Here is a 25,008-nt window from a genome sequence, read left to right on the forward strand (position 1 = left end):
GTGCTTAGCATCCACAAGACCCTAGGTTCAATCCTCAGCACCAAAGCAATTTTTTAAAAAAGCCAAAATAATGATATTTGCAACAAATAAAAACAGAATTTGTTATTTGCAAATTCACACTAAAAGAAACACTAAAGAGTGTTCAGAAACAAGAAAAAAACTGACTCCGGGGGAGAATAAAAGAATAAAAAGAAAAAAGTAATGAAAAGGGTAAGCATGTGGGTTAACTTAAATGCATATGGGTTCTGAAACAAGAATGGCTGACTACGGCAACTACACACAGATCTCAGATACACCACATGGGGACGTGTAGGTGAAGAAGGGAACACCTGGAGGTCATGTTCTAACTCCTCCCCTTAAGGAGTGGTAGTGGCACTCATTTACTCTGGCCTTTAATACAGGAGTTACTACATTGTATTAATATCTGGCATAGGACATTTTAAATCAAAAAGCATCATTAGAGATAAAAAGGGACATTACTTAATGTTAAAGTTTCAATTAACTAAGAAAACCATAACAATTCTAAATTTCAATGCATGTAAAACACTTCAAAATATAAAGTAAAAATCAGTAGCTCTAAAAGAGAGACAAATTCATAATTATTCTGGAAGATCATGATGCACTTCTTTCATTGTCTGATAAAATAAGATTAATTTGTAGAGAATGGGAAAGAATAGGAGTACTTTTCCAAATGTTTAACTATATTTTATCTAGTACATAATGAATATGTAGAGAATACACTATCAAAATCAGAGAGAAAGTATTCTAGGTTTTGAAACAGATTTTTTCCTTAATTTGTCTCTTTTTCAAACAGGAATCAGTAAGAAAGTGCAGTTTTCTATGAACAAAGTTGAGTCTCCAAAGTGCTGTTATCTAAGTCTGGGTCCCTGTGCTGCTCCAGGACCCTGGCCCCAGCTGTGAAACAGTCATAGGACTGCTGCTTGCATCACTGACTGCTTCAGAGATACAGACTGGGAGCCTGTTCTAGGCCTCCTGGAAGCTACTAACAAGGCACACGCAATAACTGCTATAAACGACAACTTGTAGTGATTTCCAAAAGGGAGGTGAGAGTTGAGTCCTTTCTTTGTATCTTTAGAATCAATTTTCACAAAAGCTTCTAATTTCCATTGCAGACCTGAATTGGTTAATTTCCATCCTGATTTTGGTGTCCTTTGGGGACTAAGACAATGAAAATTTTCTCACCATTCTACTCCTTATGAAATATTTTTTGAACAATATTAAAGTTTTGCTTCTCAGGGCATGAGAAATTCAACAGCTCTAAGTTTAGACAGCTATTTATCAAAAAAAGTGAAATGAGAAAGATTGTAAGCCACCTTTTCTTTTTTTTTTTTTCCTTTGTTTTTGCGGACACAGGGTCTTGCTATGTTGCCCAGGCTGGACCCAAACTCCTGGGCTCAAGCGATCTTCCCACCTGATCCTCCTTCTTCAGCCTCCCTAGCTGGGATTAGAGGCATGCACCATGCCTCTGGCTTCATCTTCACTGTGATTTGCAGGGGCCTGACAATCTGTCCAGTAACCAAGCCTGGTCACTGTACATTGTGTAAACACTTCTTCCAAAGTATCTTCCTGGACGTGTCGTGGACATCCATTATGTGAAGCAGATATCCATAATTCTGACTAGACAGAGGCAGTGGGTGGGTCTTGGTCACCTCCTGCTTCTTGGTCAAGCTGTGGTCTCTTGTTCATTCGTACCCTCACACCATGATTGTGGCACTGGGCACTCCACCTCCCCAGCGTCAGACTTCTGAGGTACACCGTGTTGACTTGTGAGCTGCACCTTCCAGTGAAAGGCCTTCCCAAAGTCACTGCGTTTATAGGGCTTCTGTTTACTATGAATTTTCTGGTGTTTAAGAAGATTTGATCTGATGGTGAAGGCCTTTCCACATTCAGCACATACATACGGTTTTTCTCCTGTATGGGTTCGATGATGCTCATGGAGTTGTGACTTCTTAATGAAAGACTTCCCACAGTCACTGCACCCATAGGGCTTCTCTCCTGTGTGAATTCTCCTGTGTCTATTTAAGTGTGATTTCTGGATGAAGGACTTCCCACATTCAGTACAAACATAGGGTTTCTCTCCGGTGTGAATTCTCTGGTGCATAATTAGTGTTGACTTTCTGGCAAAGGCTTTCCCACATTCGCTGCACTCGTAATGTCTTTCTCCAGTGTGGGACTGCTGATGTATGTGGAGGCCTGACTTTCGAGTGAAGGCTTTTCCACAGTCACTACATTTATAGGGTTTCTCTCCAGTGTGAATCTTCTGGTGTGTGAAGAGATTGGACCTGTCAGTGAAGGCCTTTCCGCATTCAGCACACCTGTAGGGCTTCTCTCCTGTGTGAATCTGCTGATGCACGTGGAGCTGTGATTTCTTGGTGAAGGATTTCCCACAATCGCTGCATTCATAGGGTTTCTCTCCAGTGTGGATTCTTTCATGTGTGATAAAATGGGATTTGTGGAAGAAGGCCTTCCCACACTCGTTGCACACATAGGGCTTTTCTCCTCTGTGAATCCTCTGGTGCATACTTAGTGTGGACTTCTGAATGAAGGCTTTCCCACACTCACGACACTGGTAATGTCTCTCGCCAGTATGGCATTTCTGATGGATTCTGAGCCGTGACTTCCAGGTGAATGATTTTCCACAGTCATTGCATTTATAAGGTTTTTCTCCAGTGTGAATTTTTTGGTGTTTAATGAGATTGGACCTGTCAGTAAAGGCTTTCCCACATTCAGTACATATGTAGGGTCTCTCCCCAGTATGAATTTTCTGGTGTATAATGAGATTTGTCTTGTGAGTGAAGACCTTTCCACACTGTGAACATATAAAAGGATTTTCTCCTGTGTGAGTTCGCTGATGCACATGGAGCTGTGATTTTTTTATAAAGGATTTCCCACAGTCACTGCATTCATAGGGCTTCTCTCCAGTATGAATTCTTTCATGTGTGATAAAATGGGATTTCCGGATAAAGGCTTTCCCACACTCAGCACATACATAGGGTTTTTCTCCTGTGTGAATTTTCTGATGCATACTTAGTGTGGATTTCCTTGTGAAGGCTTTTCCACAGTCAGTACATTCAAAGTGTTTCCCTCCAGTATGATTCTTTTTAATTATGCTGAGGTTTGAATTCTGTGAGAAGCTTTTCACACATTCACTGAATTCATAGGGTTTTTCTCCAGGAATGTCTTTCTGGCATCTGAACTGATCAGACTTCTGGATAAAGGCTCTTCTGTATTCACTGAATTTATAGTAACTTTCCTCATTACGAGTTTTCTGGTGACTTGACTTCCCAAATTCCATACACCCATAGGGCTCCTCTCCTGCAGAAACTCTGCAAGGAGCAGCAAGCGGGGGCTTCTGGGTGAAGACTGTCTCACATTTACTACACTCGTGCTGTTTTTCTTCAGCATAAATCCTCTGATGTGCAAAGAGGTGGGAATTGTCAGTGAAAACTTTTACATAGTCAGAAAACAAAGGGAGATTTTCCATAGCATGACTTTTCGGATGTGGAGTGAGAGCTTGCTTATGACTCCCACGTTCCCGACAATGCTTACCTCCACAAGCACTCCCTTCCGTATGAGAATCCATGTGAGTAACAGCATCCTCACGGCTGATGACCTCATCATGATTTTCTGTTGCATTGTTTCTATTATGATTATAGAAGCTTGCAACGAGCTTCAGACTCTTTCCAAAGGCAACACCACGATGGAATCCTTTTCGTGAAGGAATCAGATGTGTGTTTATGTGCCCAATTTTCTCAGCGTCCTGGTATCCACAGCTCCTCGAATCAGCTAGTGCTGCCCTGTCCCTGAAGACAACGTGACGTAAAGGTGTGGCCTGGTTTCCTTCACATCTCCCCCTTTGCTTCCACAATTCTTCTAAAAGGGAATAGGGGTTATCTCCTGTGAAGAGATCAACTCTCTCACACTGGAAAGAAAATTCCTCAGACAGTCTCTGTTGTGAAGTCTCAAAACCAATATCGCCATCTGAAGAGAAAGAGAAAATTAAACTGACACAGAGAACAACTGATACCTTGAGTTAATTCAGGATGAACACAGAGAAATGGGACATGCGCTCTATAAACATAATAAATACACATAATATGTAAAGATACATAAATATATAGGTACAATACTCTCTATGTAATATAAATACAATAACATACAGTAATAAAATTAAGACATTACATTTACCTTGATAAGCAAAAGCATTTGGAGGTGCTGTTCTAAGTTCTATATAAACTTTATTACAACCCTTTGGTTTTATTACAATACCTTTGGCATTGTTATCCCCATTTTATAGACAAGGAAAGTGAGCCACAGAAAAGCTTAATAACTGCCCAAATCAAATGATTCATAATTGGGAAGGAAGAGATTCAAATCAGGGCTGGGGATGTGGCTCAACTGGTAGCGCGCTTGCCTCGCATGCGTGCGGCTCGGGTTCGATCCTCAGCACCACATACCAACAAAGATGTTGTGTCCGCCGAGAACTAAAAAATAAATATTAAAAAAATTCAAAAAAAAAAAAAAAAGAGATTAAAATCAAGCAAAGGTAGAAGCGAGGAAGGCGCCAGACGAACAAAATGTAAACCTTGTGGCTTAAAAGAAGTTTCTTGGTTTTGTTTTCTTTTTGATGCTGGGTATAAAACTAGGACCGTATACATGCTAAGACCATGAAGGGTCCTCTGCTCTAAGAGCTAATCTCTAACCTCCCCACAACTCTGGGGAGGCTCTGTTTTCAGTTAACTTAAAAGTAAACAAATGAATATTCTCGGTCACTCATATTTATACTTAAATTTACTTAGATGTGCAGATTAACATATGAATACTGCACCAAAGCTGACACTTTATAAAGATTCCACCCATTATCTTCTCTTTCTAATTACTATCTCTGGCCCTATGCATTGATTCTAGAAGAAAAAATTTAAAATTCTTTTGAAATAGAGCAAAACAACCTTTTCTGCCTAGAGATTAAATTCAATTTTACTAAGTATTTTCTATATAAACAATTTTTTTTAGAAGTATAGTGGCAAAAGGCTTGGTTATCATATCATTTAATGTAGCTTTTCTCTGAATTTCTGTGGACTGGAGAATTAGAGGAGGGAGAAAGCAGGTAGGTATGTTGTATGAGATCTGATTCAAGGAGCAAGAGAAATCTGCACAAAAAATATGAGTGTGTGCATAATTTGAAAAGGCAGAGAAATAAGAAAACAATGCAGGGGAACATTAAAGAAAATGTTAAAATGGAACAGACATGGTTTTAGAAACTACACAGAGACAAATGTGCATTACGAAATGAGGCCATGTTATTTCTTTCACTTACAAACCCATTAAGAAAAGAATGTGTCATAATTTAGATAATAATGAGTGACTTCAGTTTTGCTCCATATAACTAGGAAAAGATAAATAAAATGTATAGTGACTTAAATAATAAATCTGTCAGTCACATCTAAAGTGAAGTAGGAAAAAAAATGAAATCAACATATTCAAATAAGGTTAGAATAATCCAGGCATGAGAAAACATAAGTATGGCTTTAGGTGATACCAGTAGGAAGTAAGAAGAGGGCATCTAAATGATCTTTTCTAAGAGGAAAATTAGCAGAAAAGCAGAAGGAATTGTTTGAGAAGACAGATCAGAGGAAAAAACAAAAACCCACGTAGAATAGGGGAAGATTTTGAGGTCAGCCACTTGCTTTTAGTCTGCTGCACCAGGACTTGTCTGCCTTTCTTCAGGCAGCCAAGGAGGGACCCACCCTCGTACACAAAAGTCATCTGTATTCCTGGGCACTGCATAAATGGGGCCAAGGCCTGGCTAAGACACACAGTGGTCACAGAGTAACAGTCATTCCTGTGAGCAGAGCATCAGTCCCAGCTGGAACCCGGACACACGATTCAATGTAAAACACACAAATAGTTCAAGCCGAGACACATGACCAAGGGCAGATTTAAGGAAGGGCCTAACTCTTTACACCTGTTCCTAAATAACAGCTGCAACCTCCACCTCAGGTTGGTTATGTACACGGCAGAGGCAAAGTGCAGACAGTGGAGCCGTTGGGAAGAGGAGAAAGGCCCTTGGTGGTGGTCACTGTCTGAACTGCCTGCTTACTGCCTCAGTGTTAAGGCACCTGCAGCGGGGAACTGGCCCAGCCCAGGTCTGGTTCAGATGTCAAGAGTGATGGTGGGACACAAAAGCTAAGTGGGTAGGAAAAGGCTTGTTCATGCAAAGAGGCTCTGGGGAGAGCTCCAAGCAGGTCCAATGTGGCCTGGGGCTTTCTGCTGGTTGGGAGTAGGGCTGGCTGCCTGGCCCTATATGTTCCCAAAGAAAGGAAAACCTGAACTTGCTTATCAGTTTGTCCAGATGTGGGGCAGATGGGGAAGAGATAGAGGGAAGACTTGGAAGATGTCAGTAGTCAAGCATCAAAAACAGAGTCTATGACAAGATACAGCTGAATGTTCCACACATTCTGTTATTAAAGAAACACAAAACAATAATTAGAAGTTGAAATCCAAATTACTGGAGATGCATGTAATACTAAATATAGGCAGAGATATGGGGAAACTAATTGTAGGAGTCAATCCAGAAAAAAGTGCAATTACACTAAGTCATATTAAATATTAGTATAGTCAATGTCAAAGCAATCCTACCACTCCTGAGAAATTCTCATTTCCAATATGAATAGTGCTTGAAGAAATTTATTACAATACTGTTTGCAGTAGTGAGGAGCCTGGACAAGTAAAATGTGGTATATTTATCTGTACTAAGCGTGCTATGCAGCAGTTGGAAGCAATTAACCTGGAAAACATCGAAACATGCCAATTTAAAGAAACAGAGACAGAAGGAAAGGGGGCGGGGAAAGAAACTGACCATTTCTATAAACTAAAAATACCAACAATTTAGATTTTACAAAACCCCCACAAATTCTAGGACAGATAGCACACATATTAAAGCTGTTGCCCCTGGGAAGGAACAATGAGTATGGAGAATGGGGATTAAAAGGAATAAGTAAGAGCCTTGAAACACATTGATGAGGACACTGACCACAAACTAAGGTTATAATTAACTCAATCTCCTGAACATGAGGTACAAAAGCTTCTGGTAAAATATCCAAATCAGAAAGATCAAGTCAGTGTTGTGTTGCACTAGCCAGGTAGGAAGAAAGTGGCCAGGATGCCCTCGAGGTCAGCAGTGAAGAAGAGCACAGGTCATCAAATAAGCCATCCAGGTGACAATGCTGGGACACAAAGGAAAAGACACCGGAGAACAGGAGTGTGACCCATGGTGACTTTTTAAAAGAAGGCAGATCTATGGGAGTTTAAATGCCTAAGAAAAGGAACTAAGCCCTGGCTGGAAGTAGAAGGAGCAGAAGTTCTCTATGGAGCGAGAACAAAGGGCAAGAGGGCATGATCCTAGATGACGCGGGTGAGATCCCACCCAAGGCACTGCCAACCAGCACAGGCCCTCCTTAGAGGTCGGGGCACTGGTGTGAGAAGAGGCCGTGAGGGGGACAGCATTTCCATTTCCAAGGGGATGACGTCAGCTCCATCAAGCCGTTCTGAAAACTCAAAAGGTAAGCAGAAAAGTCACACTAATGGCACGTCACAGAAGCTCTCCCAGCACGACTGCAGGTGGGCTGAACCATGGTCCATGCTCCTGGCTCCCACTCACCTGCACAGTGCTGACCGGAGGCCTCCTCATCCCACACGCGTGGTTCTGCTTGCTCCAGGTTGAAGATGACTTCTGGTTTGGGAACTGGACAGCCTGTCAACAGGAAATGATACAGAATGTGTTTCAGAGGCCACATGATAAAGTACACCATGTGATTTCCAAAAATGTCCACTGGGAACAGAGGTATATTCACAGTACCCAAAAGAGATTCTTAAGAACGTGGGACAAAACAAAGACAGAACCATTACATATTTCAGATGCCCTGCAGTCTTTGGGAGTTGCAGAGACTTCAGAAATTCCTCTAGGAAAGAAAAAGAGTACCCTGGGTGCAGCCTGCTCTGCACGCGCAGGGCTGTGCTCACCCACTGACATCAGGTTGAAATAGTTCTCCAGCATCACATCCCTGTACAGGCTTCTCTGGGCAAGGTCCAGGTGCTGCCACTCCTCCCCGCTGAACTCCACGGTTACATCCTTGAAAGACACTGGTCCCTGTAAGAACCAATTCCTATTCAATGTGAAGGGTCAAGACTGCATCATGGGAACAAGATATTTAGGACCTTATTTTTAATTTTATTTATTAGGTTATAATATATAAGTTCCCACTAAACACCTATATTTTATTTTGTTGTTTTGACTAAAAAAAGAAATCTTTTAAAAAGTATCCTGCTGGTTCTTTTGCAGTATTGATAATAATAATCATTTTTTTTTTTTTTAGTTGTAGATAGACACAATACCTTTACCTTATTTATTTATTTTTATGTGGTGTTGAGGATTGAACCAGTGCCTCATGCATGCTACACAAGCACTCTATTACTGAGCCACAACCCCAGCCCAATAATCTTTTTTAAAAAACCTGTATGCTGGTTACATAGAAATAAGCTATGAAAATTCATCAATCTTCAAACTTCTCTATGTATGCCATATTCCAATAATAGTTCACTTAAAGAAGAAAAGATACTTTGCCACACACTTTGCATTCAATGATCCACTAAGCCAGTTTTTTCTTTAAAAAAGAGAATTAAAATAAGGCTCTTCTTTCAAAATAGCGTGGTACTGGCATCGGGATAAACATATAGACCACTAGAATACAACTCAGAGTCCATAAGTAAACCCTTAAAATTATTGTTAATTACTATTGCTAAGAGTGTCAAAACAAATTGCTTTTGAGACATGGACTTGCTTTGTTGCCTAGGCTGGTCTCAAACCCATAGCCTCAAGCAAGCCTCGTGCCTCAGCCTCCCACATAGCTGGGACTAAGAAGCACACACCACGGTGCCTGGCCAAGGGTCAATTTATAAAGAAAAGAACAGACTCTTCAACAAATGGTACTGGGACCAGTGGAGATCCATGTTATAAAGTTGAACCCTCCTTCACACCACAGTAAAATGTTACCTCAAAATGGATCGAAAGCCTAAATGTTTTTACATTTAGAAAAAAAGCTTACATTTTAGCTAAAGGGGGTAAATCTTTATGACATTGAATGTGGCAATGGTTTCTTAATATGAGACCCAAAGCACAAGCACCCAAAGGAAAAAACAGATAAAATTAAAACTTGTGTGTCAAGTGACACAGTCAAGTGAACAAAAGACTCACAGACTGGGGAAATTTTTTTTCAAATCATATATTATTTGATAGAGATTTGTATCTAAAATATACAAAGAATATTTGTAACCTAATAAAAGACAACCCAATTAAAAAATGAGCAAATGATCCAGTGATACATTTTTCCAGTGAAGACATACAAACAGCCAATGAGCACATGAAAAAGGTCCTTGGCATTATCAGTCATCAAGGAAACAGAATCAAAATTACAGAGACATCTCTGTGAAATCACTAAGATAACTGTAATGAAAATAGTTCAATATCACTAGTTATTAGAAGTGCAGTCACTAGAGTGTGTATAATAAAAAAGATAATGACAAGTGTTGGTAAGGAAAAGAAGCTAGCTCCCTCCTGCAGTGCAGGTGGGAGTAAAAACTGGTGTGGTCACTTTGTAACACAGTCTGACAATTCCTCAAAATATTAAACAGAGTTACAATACAACCCAGAAATTCTACTTGTAAATATGTACCCAACAGAAACAAGGACATTTATCTATACAAAGCTTGCATATGAATGTTCACAGTAGCATTGGTCCTGATAGCCAAAAGTGGAAACAACACAAATGTCTTCCAAACAATAAACAGATAACAAAATCGTGGTCTATCCATATAATATAAAAACATTCAGTCATGGGCTGAGTTTGTGGCTCAGTGGCAGAGTGCTTGCCTAACGTGTGAGGCACTGGGTTCAATTCTCAGTACCACAGATAAATAAATGAATAAAATAAAGGTTCAATCTAAAAAAATTTTTTTTAAATTCAGTCATAAAACATACTAAAGAATTGACACATATTACAATGTGGATGAATCGTGAAAATATTATGTTAAATAGAAGAAGCCAGTCACAAAAAATGATATGTTATATGATTTCATTTATATGAAATTCTGGAATAGACAAAAATAATCTATTGAGATAGTGAGTAGACTAGTGGTTGACTTCAGCTAGGGGAAATGGAGGAATATGAGGGTAACAGCTAAAAACTGTGAGATTTTGGGGGTGAGTAAAGAAAATGTTCTAAAGTTGATTCTAAAGAAGGTTATACAACTCAGTATGTGCAGCCCATGTATGAAACAAATTAGAATAATAGAAGTCATGAGCTAAACTAGGGTGTGAGATACTGCCCAGATCTCAAGTTGGCCTCTGAATAGCACAAAAGACAGACTGACCAGATATGAACAAGGACTTTGAAAACAAAATTGGCATCAGAACTATAGCCCATGGAAATAGACTAGGACATACCCTTTGAACCTAAACAAGCTGACTATCTAGCTAAAACAGAAAATTTAAAGACAAAGCCATGTCTCATAAATAATAATCAGAATGTCCTGAATAAATTCAAAATTATTCATATATCAAAACCAAAACATCTCAGATCAAATGAGAAATGACTACCAACAGATTCTAACACTTAGATGAATGAGATGTTGGGATTACTTAGCTAAGGATTTAAAGTACTCCAACCAACAGTTGCAAATACTCTTAAAACAAATGGAAATATAGAAACTCTCAGCAAAGAAATGGAAGATACTAAAAAGAACCAGAGGCTGAGAAGTGTAGCTCAGTGACACAGTGCTTAGATAGCACATGTGAGGCCCTGGGTTGACTGATCCCTAGCAACACACACACACACACACACACACACACACACACACACACAGAAAGAAAAGAAAATTTTAAAACTGATATTTAAGACTTCAATTATTTCAACAGCAGAATGAACATACAAAGGAAAGAATCAACTGTCCTGAAGATAGATCAATAGAAGTTAACTAGTCTGAACAAAAGAAATAAAATATATGGAAAAATCAAACATATCTTAAGGGACCCATACAATAATACAGCAGATCTAATGTTCATTTCATCAGAGTCCTAGAAGGAAGGAAAAAGAATGGGATGATGAAGTGAAAAAATATTTGAAGAAATAATAGTTGAAAACTTTCCAGATTAAAAAAAAAAAAGGTATAAATCTACAGATTCCAGTAGCTGAGCAAGTCTCAAACAGGAAGGGATCAAATAAATCCATGCCTAGACACATTACAATGAAATGTATGAAAATCATATTCAAGAAATGAATCTGAAAGCAGCCAGAGGGTAATTTATGTTATCTGTAGGGAAATAGCAGTTTGAATGAAAGAGGGTTTTTCATAGACTACAGAATCAAAAGGAAGTGGCATAATAGTTTCCAGATGCTAAAGGGAAGAATTGTTGATGTAGAACTCAATATCCAGTGAAAATAAAATAGGCACTGTTTATGTTCTCTAGAGGGAAGAATGTCACAAAGAGAGAGGAAAGGTGGCCATGTGACAATAGAAGCAGTAGGAGAACACAAAGAAAACAAGGATTTCCAGCAACCACTGGAAGAAAAAGAGAGAGCATAGCCCTACGGATACCTTGACTTTGGACTTCCAGCCTTCAAAATTATAAAAGAATAAATCCCTGCTGTTTTAAGCCACCTTGTTTATGAAGTTTGTTATGATGGCCCTAGGGCACTAATACAAATATATAACATACAAATATTAAATGAAAGCAGAAATGGCTATATCCATATTAAATAAAATAGACTTCGGAGGAAAGAAAATTATCAGGGACGTTATATAATACCTTAGCTCAGGCTGCTATAACAAAATACTACAGACTGGAAGGATTAAATAACAAATATTTATCTCTCATAGTTCTAGAAGCTAGAAGTCCAAGATTAAGGTGCTCAAAGATTCTGTGACTGGGGAGAACCCACTTCCTGGTTTGCAGATGGCCTCCTTCTTATTGTATATTCTCATGGCAAAGGGAAAATGAGCTCTGGTCTCTTTCTCTTCTTTCAAGGGTACTGATTCCACATAGGGTTCTACTCTTATAAGCTTATCTAAATCTAATTACCTCCCAAGGCTGTACATCCTGAGACTATTATATTGGGGGTTAGGGTTCCAACCTATGAGTGCTTGCAGGACACAAACATTCAGACCATACCACAGTGATAAATAGGTCAATTCAGTAAGAAGACAAAACAATCTTAAATATGTATGCACAAACAATAAAGCTGCAAAACTCAGGGAGCAACAACTGGTGGTACTGTGGTACTAAAAGGAGAAAGAGGCTAACCCATAGTTGCAGTTGTAGACTCACCCCTTTCTCAATATTTGTCGGAAAAACTAAACAAATCTTAATGAATTTACAGAAACTGCAGTCATACAGAGTATATTCTCCATACACAGTGAATTCAAACTAGAAATCAGTAGCAGAAATAACACAGGAAAATCTCCAAACATTTGGAAACTAAATAACACATATCTAAATAATGCATGAGTCAAAGAGGAAGTCTTGGGCAAATACAAAAATTACACCAAAGTGAATAAAAATTTAAAGTATTCAAATTTGTGGGATACAAGTAAAGCATTGGTGAGAAGAAAATCCATAGTGACAAGGCTTACACGAGAAACTTCTCAAATCAATACTGAGATGCCACCTAAAGAAACTAGAGAAAAAAATCAAAACCCAAAGCAAATCGGGGTTGAGGGGTGGCGGATAATACAGATAAAAGCAGGAATCAATAAGATTGAAAAGATAAAAATATAATGAAAATCAATAAAATTTTTAAAGATTCTATGAAAAGATCATTTATTGGTATTTATAAAGGAAATATTACTGCTATGGACTGAGCTGTATCCTCCAAAGTTTCATGTTGACAGCCTAAGCTAGCATGACTGGGCTTTTTTTTTAATATTTATTTTTTAGGTGTAGATGGACACAACACAATGCCTTTATTTTTAGGTGGTGCTGAGGATTGAACCCAGGTCCTGCCCGTGCTAAGCGAGTGCTCTGCCGCTGAGCCACAATCCCAGCCCCATGACTGGGCTTTTAAGAGGTAATTAAGATTAGATGAGGTCACACAGGTGGGGTGGGATCCTGCCCTGGGAAGACAGGTGGTATTAGGCAAAGAGCCCTGAACTTATCTCCCACAGATGTCACCAGGAGAGCCCAGCAAGACTCTGCCAGGAGTCTTCCTCCCACTGAACTTCAGCCTCCTAGTTTTAACTCAGATATAAACTGGAGTCTTGGGACACATAACCACCATCAGATCCACCCCCAAACCCAACAAAAGTGGGGCCCCAGCTCTCAGCAACATGGATGTGGCAGTTTCCTTTTCTTCTTGGCCAACACTCTTATCTACCTCTTCGACCCCAGCTGAGATGACAGTGCCACCTCTAGCTCTATGCCCCCTGACACAACTGTCACCATGCCAGGATGGGCTGATGCTAGAGATCCAAGTGGTGAAAATTCTGGCAGTGGCAAAGATGAAGAGATACTGATGCGAAGGGCAAGCTGGGCTCAGTAAGGTTATTCTTGTCTATGAAAAAAAAAAAAGTAAAATCCAACAACCAAACAAAAAAAGTAAAAACCAACCTGATGGCTTTAAAGAAGAGTTCTCTTTCTCTCTACAGGCAGGCATGCACTGAGGAAGGCCATGTGTACACAGTCAGAAGCCAACCATCTTCAAGTTAAGAAGAACACCCTCCCCAGAACTTGACCTTGCTGACACCTGAACTCCCACTTCCAACCTCCAAAACTGTGAGAAAACAAAAGTTCTGGTTTTTGATCCACCCAGTCTGTGGTATAATATTAAGGCAGCCAGAGTAGACTAACACAACTACAAACAACTTTACACACACAAATGTGACAACTTAGATGAAAGGAATCAATGACTAAAAAAATACAAACCTCAATAATAAACAAATAATAATGAAACTGAGTTTGCAATTTTAAAATTTCCATAAAAGAAATCTGTAGGCCTAGATGATTTCTCTGGAGACTTCTACCAAATACTTAGAGAATGAACATCAATTCCACACAATGTGTTGCAGAAAACAGAAGAGAAGGGAATTATTTACCGATTAATTCTAGGAGGTAATGCCTAATATAAAAACTGGACACACAGTAGAGAAAAGGTACACACAAATTATACACAATCTCTGGCAGAACAATCAATATAGAGGAACACATTCCAATTCATTTCAGAGGCCAATATTACTCTAATATCAAAACTGGTAGAGGGAGTGGGGAAGAGAAAGGCAGAGAGAAGTAAAAGCAATCTCATACAGATGATGCAAAGAGCTTTAACAAAATATTGATTAAATGCAACATATAAAAAGAAATATATATCATGACAAAATAGGATTTATTCCAAAAATGATAGGTTGGTTCAAAATTACAAAACTGATCAATGTAGTCTACCATATCAACAGTTTAAAGAAGTAAAATTACATGATTGTGTCAACTGATGTAGAAAAAGCATTTTGCATAATTCAACACCTATTCATGATAAAAACTTAAGTCTGCTTCAGAGGGTGGTCCTTGGGCAAGCAGCCCTGACATTCTTTGGGACTGTGAGTAATGCAAACTGTTGTATTCCATCTCAGAACCAGAATCTGAACTGATGTGCAAGTCAAGCATGGGAAGCACTGCTCAACCAGACAACAGGGAAAACCTGCCAGGGCACTGTGAACAGGGTCACCACTGGAGACACTGCTCAGCCACCATTCACCTGAAAATCCATCAAAAACTTTCACAAACATCAAGTGATTTATCACTGATAAATCACCTGTTAAGGGCTGGGGTTGTGGTTCAGTGGTAGAGCGCTCGCCTCGCATGTGCAGGACCCTGGGTTCAATCCTCAGCACCACATAAAAATAAGTAAGTGAAATAAAGGTATTGTGTCCAACTACAACTAAAAAATAAATATTTAAAATAAATAAATAAATAAATCACCTGTTAATAATGCAAACCATGCATCCATTTCCATTATCTTTATGTCTGTCAGGACGATCAGAAACAATTTTATAGTTCAAGTTCAAAACTGTGTGAGAACACTTAAAGCAATATTCCAAACTTGACTTAGAACTGGTAGTCTACTCTTCATTTTCTCTTGGCTTGGGTTCTATCTATCCATACCTGTCCATCTTCCACACAGTGTGTTAGATGACTTTTAAAATTCACTAGGAGAATTTTTTAAAGAAACAAATAAGTAGATGAACAGACAAGAACTCACCAGGGACTTGCTCATCTTGGGCTCTTCTAGAGAAGGGGCAGAGATCTGAGAAAACAGATGGGCAGAGGTATAGATGAGAGCAGGAAGCATGCCAATGTCACACATGGACACATGTGTCATTTAGCATTTATGCCTCTACAACCCAAAATTTACTTCTAGGATTACATGATTAAAAAAAAAAAAACACCCAGTATTGCACAAAGGCTTAAAGGTGGGAATTTCACCACAACATGGCCAATAACAAAGAAAAGCTACAAAACCCTAACAATAACTGTAGATTAATTAAACACTTTATAGGACATAATGTTACATAAAATTGAAATACAATAGAATAGTATGTTAAAATGCTGAGTAAATATAAAAAGATGTACCAAATAGGCTGGGCATGGTGGCACACACCTGTAATCCCAGCAGCTCAGGAGGCTGAGGCAGGAGGATTGCGAGTTCAAAGCCAGCCTCAGCAAAGGTGAAGCAACTCAGGAAGAACCTGTCTCTAAATAAAGTACAAAACAGGGCTGGGGATGTGGCTCAGTGATCAAGTGCCTGAGTTCAATCCCCAGTACCTCCCCCACTAAAAAAGACATACCAAATAGTACGATTCCACTTTCATTGTACTATGATATGTTTACTCAAGTGTATGTACACATTCATACATATATGCATGCACAAATGTATTTATGTACATAGGCTATTATATGGAAACAAATATACTAACATGTTAACATATAATATCTGGGTGATGGTAAATGTATAGGTGATTTTAACTTTTTATTGTCAGTAAACAACAAAATAGCTGTTTTAAAGAATAAATATTTTATAGTTCAAGTTCAAAACTGTGTGAGAATATATAAAGCGATATTCCAAACTTAACTTAGAACTGGTAGTCTACTCTTCATTTTCTCTTGGCTTAGATTCTATCTATCCATACCTGTCCATCTTCCATACAGTGTGTTAGATGACTCCTAAATTTGATAATTTTACTCTGAGCTTTTGTTAATTACCCCAAGAAGTGAGAATATCCACAAGAAATACCAGAAAGGGAGCTTCTTAACTTTTTTACTGCTTTCCCTTACATATAGTTCTTCAAAGAGAGCTTTCAGTAGAAACTTTGTTTTGGCTACAGCACAGTAAGGGGATCAAGTTCTAGTTAATAATGAGCCATAAGACCTGAGCCAAGTCACCAACTGACTGTGGCCATTGTTCCCCAACTGTTTTTATGAGTTTTCCAACATAAAGAAAAGTTGAATGATTAGATTACAAGGATATACCCTCCACCTTGTTTCAATAATTAGCAGTTTGCCAAATTTATTTCATCTTTCCATACATACACATATTCATATACACATATATGTATATTTAAATACACGTGTGAAGGATGGCAGAGTAAGAATTCCAAAACATGCTATTTTGATATAAAGATTGTTGTGAGCTAAGAACACCTGAAAATTTGCAGACGCAAGAAGAGCACTCAAGTTCGCCACTTCTCTTCTTTAAAACAGAAGATGAACGCCCATGTGGAAGATGCCCACACTGAAACAGAGAGGAGAAGCGCTGTTGATGGGAAGCCGTGGCCAAGGGAATTCTGTACAGACCTTGTTACAATCACTCTTCCTTTAGCCTCCCCATAGCATTCAGTCCCTTTTCCCCCACTGCCTCTCTATCCACCTAACATAAAAGCATGAGGTTTTGTCCCTTCATTGGGTCTTCATTTCTTTACGAGGTTCCCAGGTCACATGTGATTTATACGAAATTGGTATGCTTTTCTATTAATCTGTTTAAGTTCGATTTAATTTTCAGGCCCAACCTCTACCCTCCCCCCACCAAAAAAAAAAAAAAAAAAAAAAAAAGCCCTAAGAGAGAAGAGGTAAAATTGTGCTTTATTTCTATACTTTGCTTTTGTTGAACAATTTGAAAGTTGCAAATGTGACATTTCAGGTCTAAACACATCACATAAATCTTAAAAATCATTATCATGCCCTCAGAAAAGTAATAGTAATTCTGTAATATCATGCTAATATGGGCTCATATTCAAAATTTCCCGTGCTGGGTTGTGGCTCAGCTGTAGTGCACTCGCCTAGCATGTGTGAGGCACTGGGTTCGATCCTCAGCACCACATAAAGTAAAATAAAGACATTGTGTCCACCTGTAACTAAAAATAAATAAATACTTTTTAAGATTTCCCAATTATCCCCTAACACATGCTTTTATCCATTCTTTGGGAGCAGGCTCCAAAGAGTGGGGCTGGGGATGTGGCTCAGTGGTAGATCTCTTATAGCATGTATGGGGCCCTGGGCTCTATCCCCACTATCACCAAAAAAAAAAAAAAAAAAAGCCATCCATTGGCTACTGTATCCCCTTTACCCTAGTTCCATTCTTTCAATATTTTCCCCTGACTTTGCTAATTTTTACATAAATATTAGGTATATAGCTTGATGCATTTTCTATATTTCCCACACCTGTGCATCTACCACTCAGATCAAGATATAGAACATTTCTGGAACCTTTGGAAAACGTTGGGTATCAAATTATTATTTTTGAAATCTATAAATAGAGGAAGAAAAAGACATTTCTGCTGCCTTTCCTAAACAGCTTAAATTTTGGGTAACTCCACACTGATGAAGGAATTCCTCTCTATATATTTATGCCAGTTAAGAACTAAAAGCAATGTCAGAAATGGAATCTGTCCATTTTGCACCCCTGATGCAATAGCGGATCTAGGAAATGATCATCAATGGCTGCTCACATCATAAAAAGTGATGAGCAGACACGTCTCACGATGGAGACACACAATACTAACTGGAAGCCACCTTGCCAAAAAGGTAACAAAAAGGGAACCTAATCCAATCAAACCTCTAAATCTACTATTAAATAAACTTAAATTTGGCCTGAAGCTGCCCCCCTGAAGCTGGCCTGAAGGAAGTTAGGTCGTAGTTTCTACACAGAAGACTACGACCTAACTTAGTGTGCAAACAAACCAAAGCCTAACTTTAAGAGTGTAAGAGACAGGCAGGGGGCGCACCTGTAATCCCAGCGACTGGGAAGGCAGAGGCTGGAGGATCACAGGTTCAAGGCCAGCCTGGGCAACTTAACAAAACTGTCTCAAAATAAAAAATAAAAAGGACTGGGGACAGGGGCTGGGGATATACAGCACTCAGTTGGTAGAGTGCTTACCTCGCAAGCACAAGGCCCTGGGTTCTATCCCCAGCACCACAAAAAGAAAAGAAAAACTGGGACTGGGAATGTAACCCAGTGATAGAGCGCCCTGGATTCAACCCCCAGTACTGGGAGGGGTAAAAAAAAAAAAGAGTATACCTGCCAAGTTTCAATCACAAGCAGCCAACATATCACATCATACCAAATAAGACAGACATCTAGCTGTAACCAGTCAGGTGATGGCTCAACTTTGGTTCCGTGTCCTACCAGCCAATAAAAGCTCAGATCTCCCACTGCTGGGCAGAGCTTTCTGAATTCCTTCTGGTTCTGAGTGCTGCCTGATTCATGAATCATTCCTTGCCCAAATAAGCTCTGCTAAATTTAATTTGTCTATAACTTTTCTTTAACACTACCTACCAACACAAATAAAACGATACTTTAAAACACACTGTGATTTTTTTAAAAAAATGTTATAACAGTACTATTTTTTAAAGCAGTTATCTTTAGATTTACACACCAAAATATGTGTAGATGAGAGGACACAATGCTGAGATTTGATTCAAAATAATCCCGCACAGAAAGAAAAACATGAGGGAAGGGAGGGTACAGATGACATGGTCAGGTATGAGCTGGTGATCGTGGAAGCTGGTTGAAGGGTACAGATGGGTTTACTCTACAACTCACTTCACTTTTGTATCTTTGAAATTCTCATGATAAAAAGTTTAAAAAGTCACTTTTTAGATGATAAGGGGAATTTGACTATGGATGATTGTGGGAGACCAACCTTACACGTGACTGGTTACATTCCCTGGCTGGGTGCTGAGGCGCTCAATTGCAGAAATGTGGCAGAGCTCTCCCCACCCTTCTTGGGTCTGAGGCTCGGTGTCTCGTGCATGGGTGTGTCTTGCTACAGCCCCGTGGGTAAAGCTATGCTCACCTGTTCCTTTGTAATATAACCCCTTGCCCTGTTTAGGATAGAATCTTCCATGGAAGTGCCTTGTGTGTGTGTCCCCTTCTCTTACTGTGCCCTTGGGTGTGGCCTACCCAGGTGTCAGTCAACCTGCTGACAGTGGACATCATGAAGATAGACTCAGCCCCCTGAAACCTGACTCCTTGCCTCATCTGAATAGCTTCTCCTCAATAAAAGGGGTCACCGCATGCTCTTGATCTCTGTCTTCCTGCGGACCCTTAAGGTCAGAGGAGCCGTCACAGTGACCCCAGAGAAAAAGGGATTTGTGTCTCTTGTGTGGTTATCTTGCACAGCCCAGTTAGCCCAGTTTATCTGGAGTGACCCCTGAGCCTTTTAGTCACAAGAACTGAAGCCCGGCAATTGTGTCCACCCAAAACTAAAAAATAAATACAATTTTTTAAAAAATTAAAAGTTGATCCTTTTTATCAGGATCTGGTTCTGTAGGAGTGACAACTGCTGTTGTTGGGGAGGGGAATAGAGAAGCCCAGAAGAAGGAATTTTCTTAGAGCTTGGTTTATTAAAATAAGGCAAGATCCATTTGCTAATATGAACAGTGCATACCTTGAGGTTGTTCCTTGCTATGAGAATACTTATATGAAATAAGTATTAAAACCCATCTAAGAGTTTTATGCTTAGTTCATAATACCTGAAACATACCCAGCCAATGTGTGCCACATAAACACCCATTAACATTAGCTAATGCTATTATTATGAATTCAGTAATTTACACAAAATGCAGTCAGACATCATCTGACCTCACAGGCCCTTCAGATTATCACCATCCTTGGCACTTAACTCCTCACCCCCCTCATTGATCTGCACCAATTGTCAATTGCTGCACAGTGACCCTCAGAAGTCACACAGGCCTTAGAACTAGAATCCCTTACCCTACTCCCTCCCCACAGGCTCAAAATCATTCATTCTGTAGTCCCTGGTCACAGAGCCTCCAATACCTCTACCCTGATGGTCTTGTCCTGGCTCTCTATCAATCAACCCCATGTCCCCATTTCTGGCCTCCATGCCTATATGACTTTCTACCCACCATGCAACTTCTGAGCCATTCCAAGAGTCCCAATCCCAGCCACATCTGTACCTGCAATGGGTCCTCACAGTATAATAGACACACACCTCCTGCCATTAACACAACTAGGCTTGTACCATTAGTCTTTGGGGGTGGCAGGGGGACCCAGGGATGGCGCCAACCGCACTTCTCCTCCGGTACTAACTTCCCCATCCCCCAAGATAGCGGCAGGAAGAGCCACCTGCGGGGGGTTTCTGTTCTCAGGACTAAAAGGCTCAGGGGTCACTCCAGTTAAACTGGGCTAACTGGGCTGCACACAAGAGACACAAATACTTTTTTCTTTGGGGCCACTGTGACGGCTCCTCTTAAGGGTCCTCAGGAAGAGAGAGATCAAGAGCATGTGCTGACCCCTTTTATTGAGGAGAAGCTATTCAGATGAGGCAAGGGGTCAGGTTTCAGGGGGCTGAGTCTATCTTCATGATGTCCACTGTCAGCAGGTTGACTGACACCTGGGTAGGCCACACCCAAGGGCACAGTAAGAGAAGGGGACACACACACAAGGCACTTCCATGGAAGATTCTATCCTAAACAGGGCAAGGGGTTATATTACAAAGGAACAGGTGAGCATAGCTTCACCCATGGGGCTGTAGCAAGACACACCCATGCACGAGACACCGAGCCTCGGACCCAAGAAGGGTGGGAAGAGCTCTGCCACATTTCTGCAATTGAGCGCCTCAGCACCCAGCCAGGGAGTGTACTCAGTCACGTGTAAGGTTGGTCTCCCACAGCCGCCCAATGGTGAGCCCTGCTGACTCTCATGATCCTTACCCACCAATCAGAAAGCGCCCCGTGCCAACTGTTAAACCGCCCCCTCCCTCTATAAATATGCAAAGCTATTCCTCAATAAAAGGGTACTTCTCCTATGACAAGTCTTGTCTGGTTGTTCTTTCATAAACCCTCTGAGCCACATCCCCAGCACCTACCCCTGCTTTTTTTCCTGTATTTTTCATTTTGAAACAGAGTCTTGCTAAATTGCTTAGGGCATCACTAAGTTGCTGAGGCTGGCTTTGAACTTGCAATCCTCCTACCTCAGACTCGCAAGCCGCTGTGATTACAGGGGGGCACCACCACTCCTGGTCCATTAGTCAGTCTTTCCCACACATTTACATACACACACACACACACACACACACACACAGAGGAACCAAATAAATGAACAAATCTGGGAAAACTCCTAAATGCTAAAGATACATCACATATGAAAGAACAGATTATTTAAACAGAAAGAATAAAGAAAATCAAAAGACTCTTAATCTTCAGTAATGAGTGCTAAATGATTTGGGAAATAGTACATAAAAATCCACTCTTCTGCTAAGGCCAGAGAGGTACATTTTCAGAAATGAAAACATTGGCTGAATATCTCCATCTTTATCTGGAGGAAAATACTGAAGGGAATATTACAAATAAAAGTAAAACAAATCAGGAGGGAGAAATCTCAAACAGGAAAATATAATTCAGCAACAATTTTTACACAAGATATATAATTATAAAAAAGGACAATGCAATGATGTGATAAGGAGGCAACCAAAGAGAAAATTAATAATATCCTACAACAAAACATTCCTAATTACCTGAGGAAGAAATAGAAGTTACATGGGGTGTAAGTGGAAACAATGAAATTTCATCAATCCAACAAGATTATTAAGATGAAAAGAAAAAGCACAAAATAAGAATAGAATTAAAATAGCCAGGTGTGGTGGTGCACATCTGTAATCCCAGCAGCTTGGGAGGTTGAGACAGGAGGATCTTGAGTTCAAAGTCAGCCTCAGCAATAGCAAGGTACTTAGCAACTCAGTGAGACCCTGTCTCTAAATAAAAAAAAAAAAAACACGGCTGGGGATGTGGCTCAATGGTCCAGTGCCCTTGAGTTCAATCCCCAGTGCCAAAAAAAGAAGTAGTAGTTAAAATAAAGAGTAACCCTGAAAAAAGAGTAACCATAAGTTGGAAAGCATAAAATCAAGTAAATCATTACTACACTAAACTGAAGAGGCAAAATTATCTGCCAAGACACAGAGACTAAAGGCTAGATTTTAAAAAAATAAAATCTATTATTTACAAGCAGATCACCTAAAACTAATAGGCAAATGTAAGTATAAAACAAAGCTCTAAACAAAGATATACCTTCTGAATGCAATGAAAGTGAAAGCAGTGGCTACAATGTAAATATCAAAATAGAATTCAAGGTTAAGTGCTTTTCTGTTTTGAAAAAAATAACTCTATATTAATAGCATCCAATAAATGAAAAATGATAGTTAATGCATTAACCATTAGGTTTATGTATATATGCCCCTCCCCCAGATGCAACACAAATAAAATTAGGGAAAAAGCACACAGTACTACAAAATGATCTATCAAAGTAAGAGGTTTTTATTGTATTTTTATTCCCTCCTGAATATTCTGAATCAAGTAGACCAAAATCAGGAAGATTTGAACAATTCAACAAGACAAATTTAATAAACATAAAAGAATTTTGCCCAATACACAGAAAATTTTAATAAATTTTAAGAAGTTGAAATTTGACAGTATACAGTTCCTGAAAATACAATAAAATAAAAATAAGCAATAAAAACATCGTAATAGCTTAAGGATGAAGAAACTCTCCTAAATAGCTCAGGATAAAAGTGGAATATCAAATTGAATTTATACATTTCACAGAAATGTAGTTGCCGGGTGCAGAGGAGCATGCCTGTAATTCCAGCGGCTTGGGAGGCTGAGGCAGGAGGATCCCAAGTGCAAAGCCAGCACCTAAGCAAATCAGTGAGACCCTGTCTCTAAATAAAATACAAAACAGGGCTGAGATGTGGCTCAGTGGTTGAGAGCCCCTGAGTTCAATCCCCGATACCAAAAAAAAATTTAAAAATAAAAAATAAGCCCTTGTGATGCCTGATTTTTGAAAAGAGAAGATGATATATAAACGTATTCACGGGAATGACAGGAAACGAAAGGGCACAAAACAAGGTAACTGCAAACTTACACGCAATCCCGTGGCAATGCAGTTTTCGAATCCCTAGCAAAATAAAGACGATATGATAAGGAGACGCCCAGGTAAACACGCCGGTGTCGACAGAGATCAGTCGGGGCCGCCGTCACCGACCCCCAGACCCGCGCGCCAGCGCCCGGCTGTCCTCCTTCGGGTCCGCCCCCACGGCCCCCGCAGCCCGCTCCCCTCGTTCACACCCACCATCCGACACTACCCGACCCGTTATCCAATCCGCTCCCCATCCCCATCGCTGACCGACCCCTCATCGCGGATGCCAGAGACCCTTCTTCACCCGGACCACGGACGCTCCATACCTGCACTCACCTGTCGCTCACCCGCACTCTCTTTAGCCTTGGGCGGCGACTACAGTCGCAGGAATTAAAACGCAACCCACTCCCTTTCATTCCCCCCGCCCTGCCCTTGCAGGACTCCAGGGGCGTGGCCTGCGTGTGCGCATGCTCAGCAGAGGCTTCACGGACCGAGGTTGCCCTTAACCAACATGGCATTCTGCTAAACTAGTTCCCATTCCGGTGTGATGAAGGAGGGGCTTAACGCCAATATGGCGGCGCCCATGCTTACACTAGGGCCTGTGGGCGGCCATGTTGGCGCGATGTAGTGACCATGGGGCTGAACTGCCTTCAGAAAAAAATTGAGGTACACCCTCCTCTTCAGTTAGAGCACAATCAGAACTGTCGCAAGTCACTCAATGTATGCAAAAAGTCAAGAAAGAAGTATCTGAAGAAGCAAAATTTAAAAGCATCAGAACCTGACTCAGATATGGCAGAAATGTTAAGATTTCTCAGATCAACAATAAATAACAATAAACAATATGCTTAGGATTCTAGTGGGAGAACTGTACAACATGCAAGAACAAATGGATAAAGTAAGCAGAGGGATGGAAATTCTAAGAATCAAAATGAAATACTAGAAATAAACACAGTAATAGAAATAAAAAATCTCTATCAGGGGTTTATCAATAGACTGGACTCAACTGAGGAAAAAAACCAGTGACTCAAAATATACCACCAGAAAGTTCTGAAAACTAAAATCAAAAATTTAAAACAATCAGAATTTCCAAGAACTGTGAAACAATTACAAAATATGTAAAGGAGCATAATGGGAATACCAGAAGGAGAAGAGAGAGAGAAGGGAACAGAAGAAATATTATCTAGTGAATCACCCTCCCAAATATTTTTTTAATCTCATAAAATAGAAAAAGCATTACTGAAGGGATAAATGAAGATGAAATAAAATATTTTGCTTTTTCTCATGCTTATTTGATGTGACATAAAACTTTTCTTTTAAGATCAGGGGTCACACGGGATGCTCACTCTTACCACTTCTATTCAGCATTGTACTGGGAAGTCCTACCAAGTCAAACAGACAAGAAAAAGAAATACAAAGCATCCAAGTGTAAAAGAAGAAGTGAAATTTTCACTTCTTCCTGACAATATGATCGTATTTATACAAAAACCTAAACACTGAGACTGGGGCTGTAGCT

General features: G+C 39.9%; 1 protein-coding gene across 1 annotated transcript; it reads right to left on the minus strand.

The window, feature by feature from the left end:
* Positions 1–125: 125 nt before the first annotated feature.
* Positions 126–15,790, minus strand: Znf484 (zinc finger protein 484). Its single transcript, XM_076837360.2, has 5 exons — positions 15,723–15,790; positions 15,324–15,368; positions 8,044–8,170; positions 7,682–7,774; positions 126–4,002 (listed from the first exon to the last, which is right to left on the minus strand). The coding sequence occupies exons 2-5, from the start codon at positions 15,336–15,338 to the stop codon at positions 1,685–1,687; spliced, it is 2,553 nt and encodes an 850-aa protein (XP_076693475.2). The 5' UTR covers positions 15,339–15,368; positions 15,723–15,790; the 3' UTR covers positions 126–1,684.
* Between the last annotated feature and the right edge of the window lie 9,218 nt (positions 15,791–25,008).

The sequence above is a fragment of the Callospermophilus lateralis genome, chromosome 17 (assembly GCF_048772815.1).
Source record: "Callospermophilus lateralis isolate mCalLat2 chromosome 17, mCalLat2.hap1, whole genome shotgun sequence".
In the NCBI taxonomy this organism is placed as follows: domain Eukaryota; kingdom Metazoa; phylum Chordata; class Mammalia; order Rodentia; family Sciuridae; genus Callospermophilus; species Callospermophilus lateralis.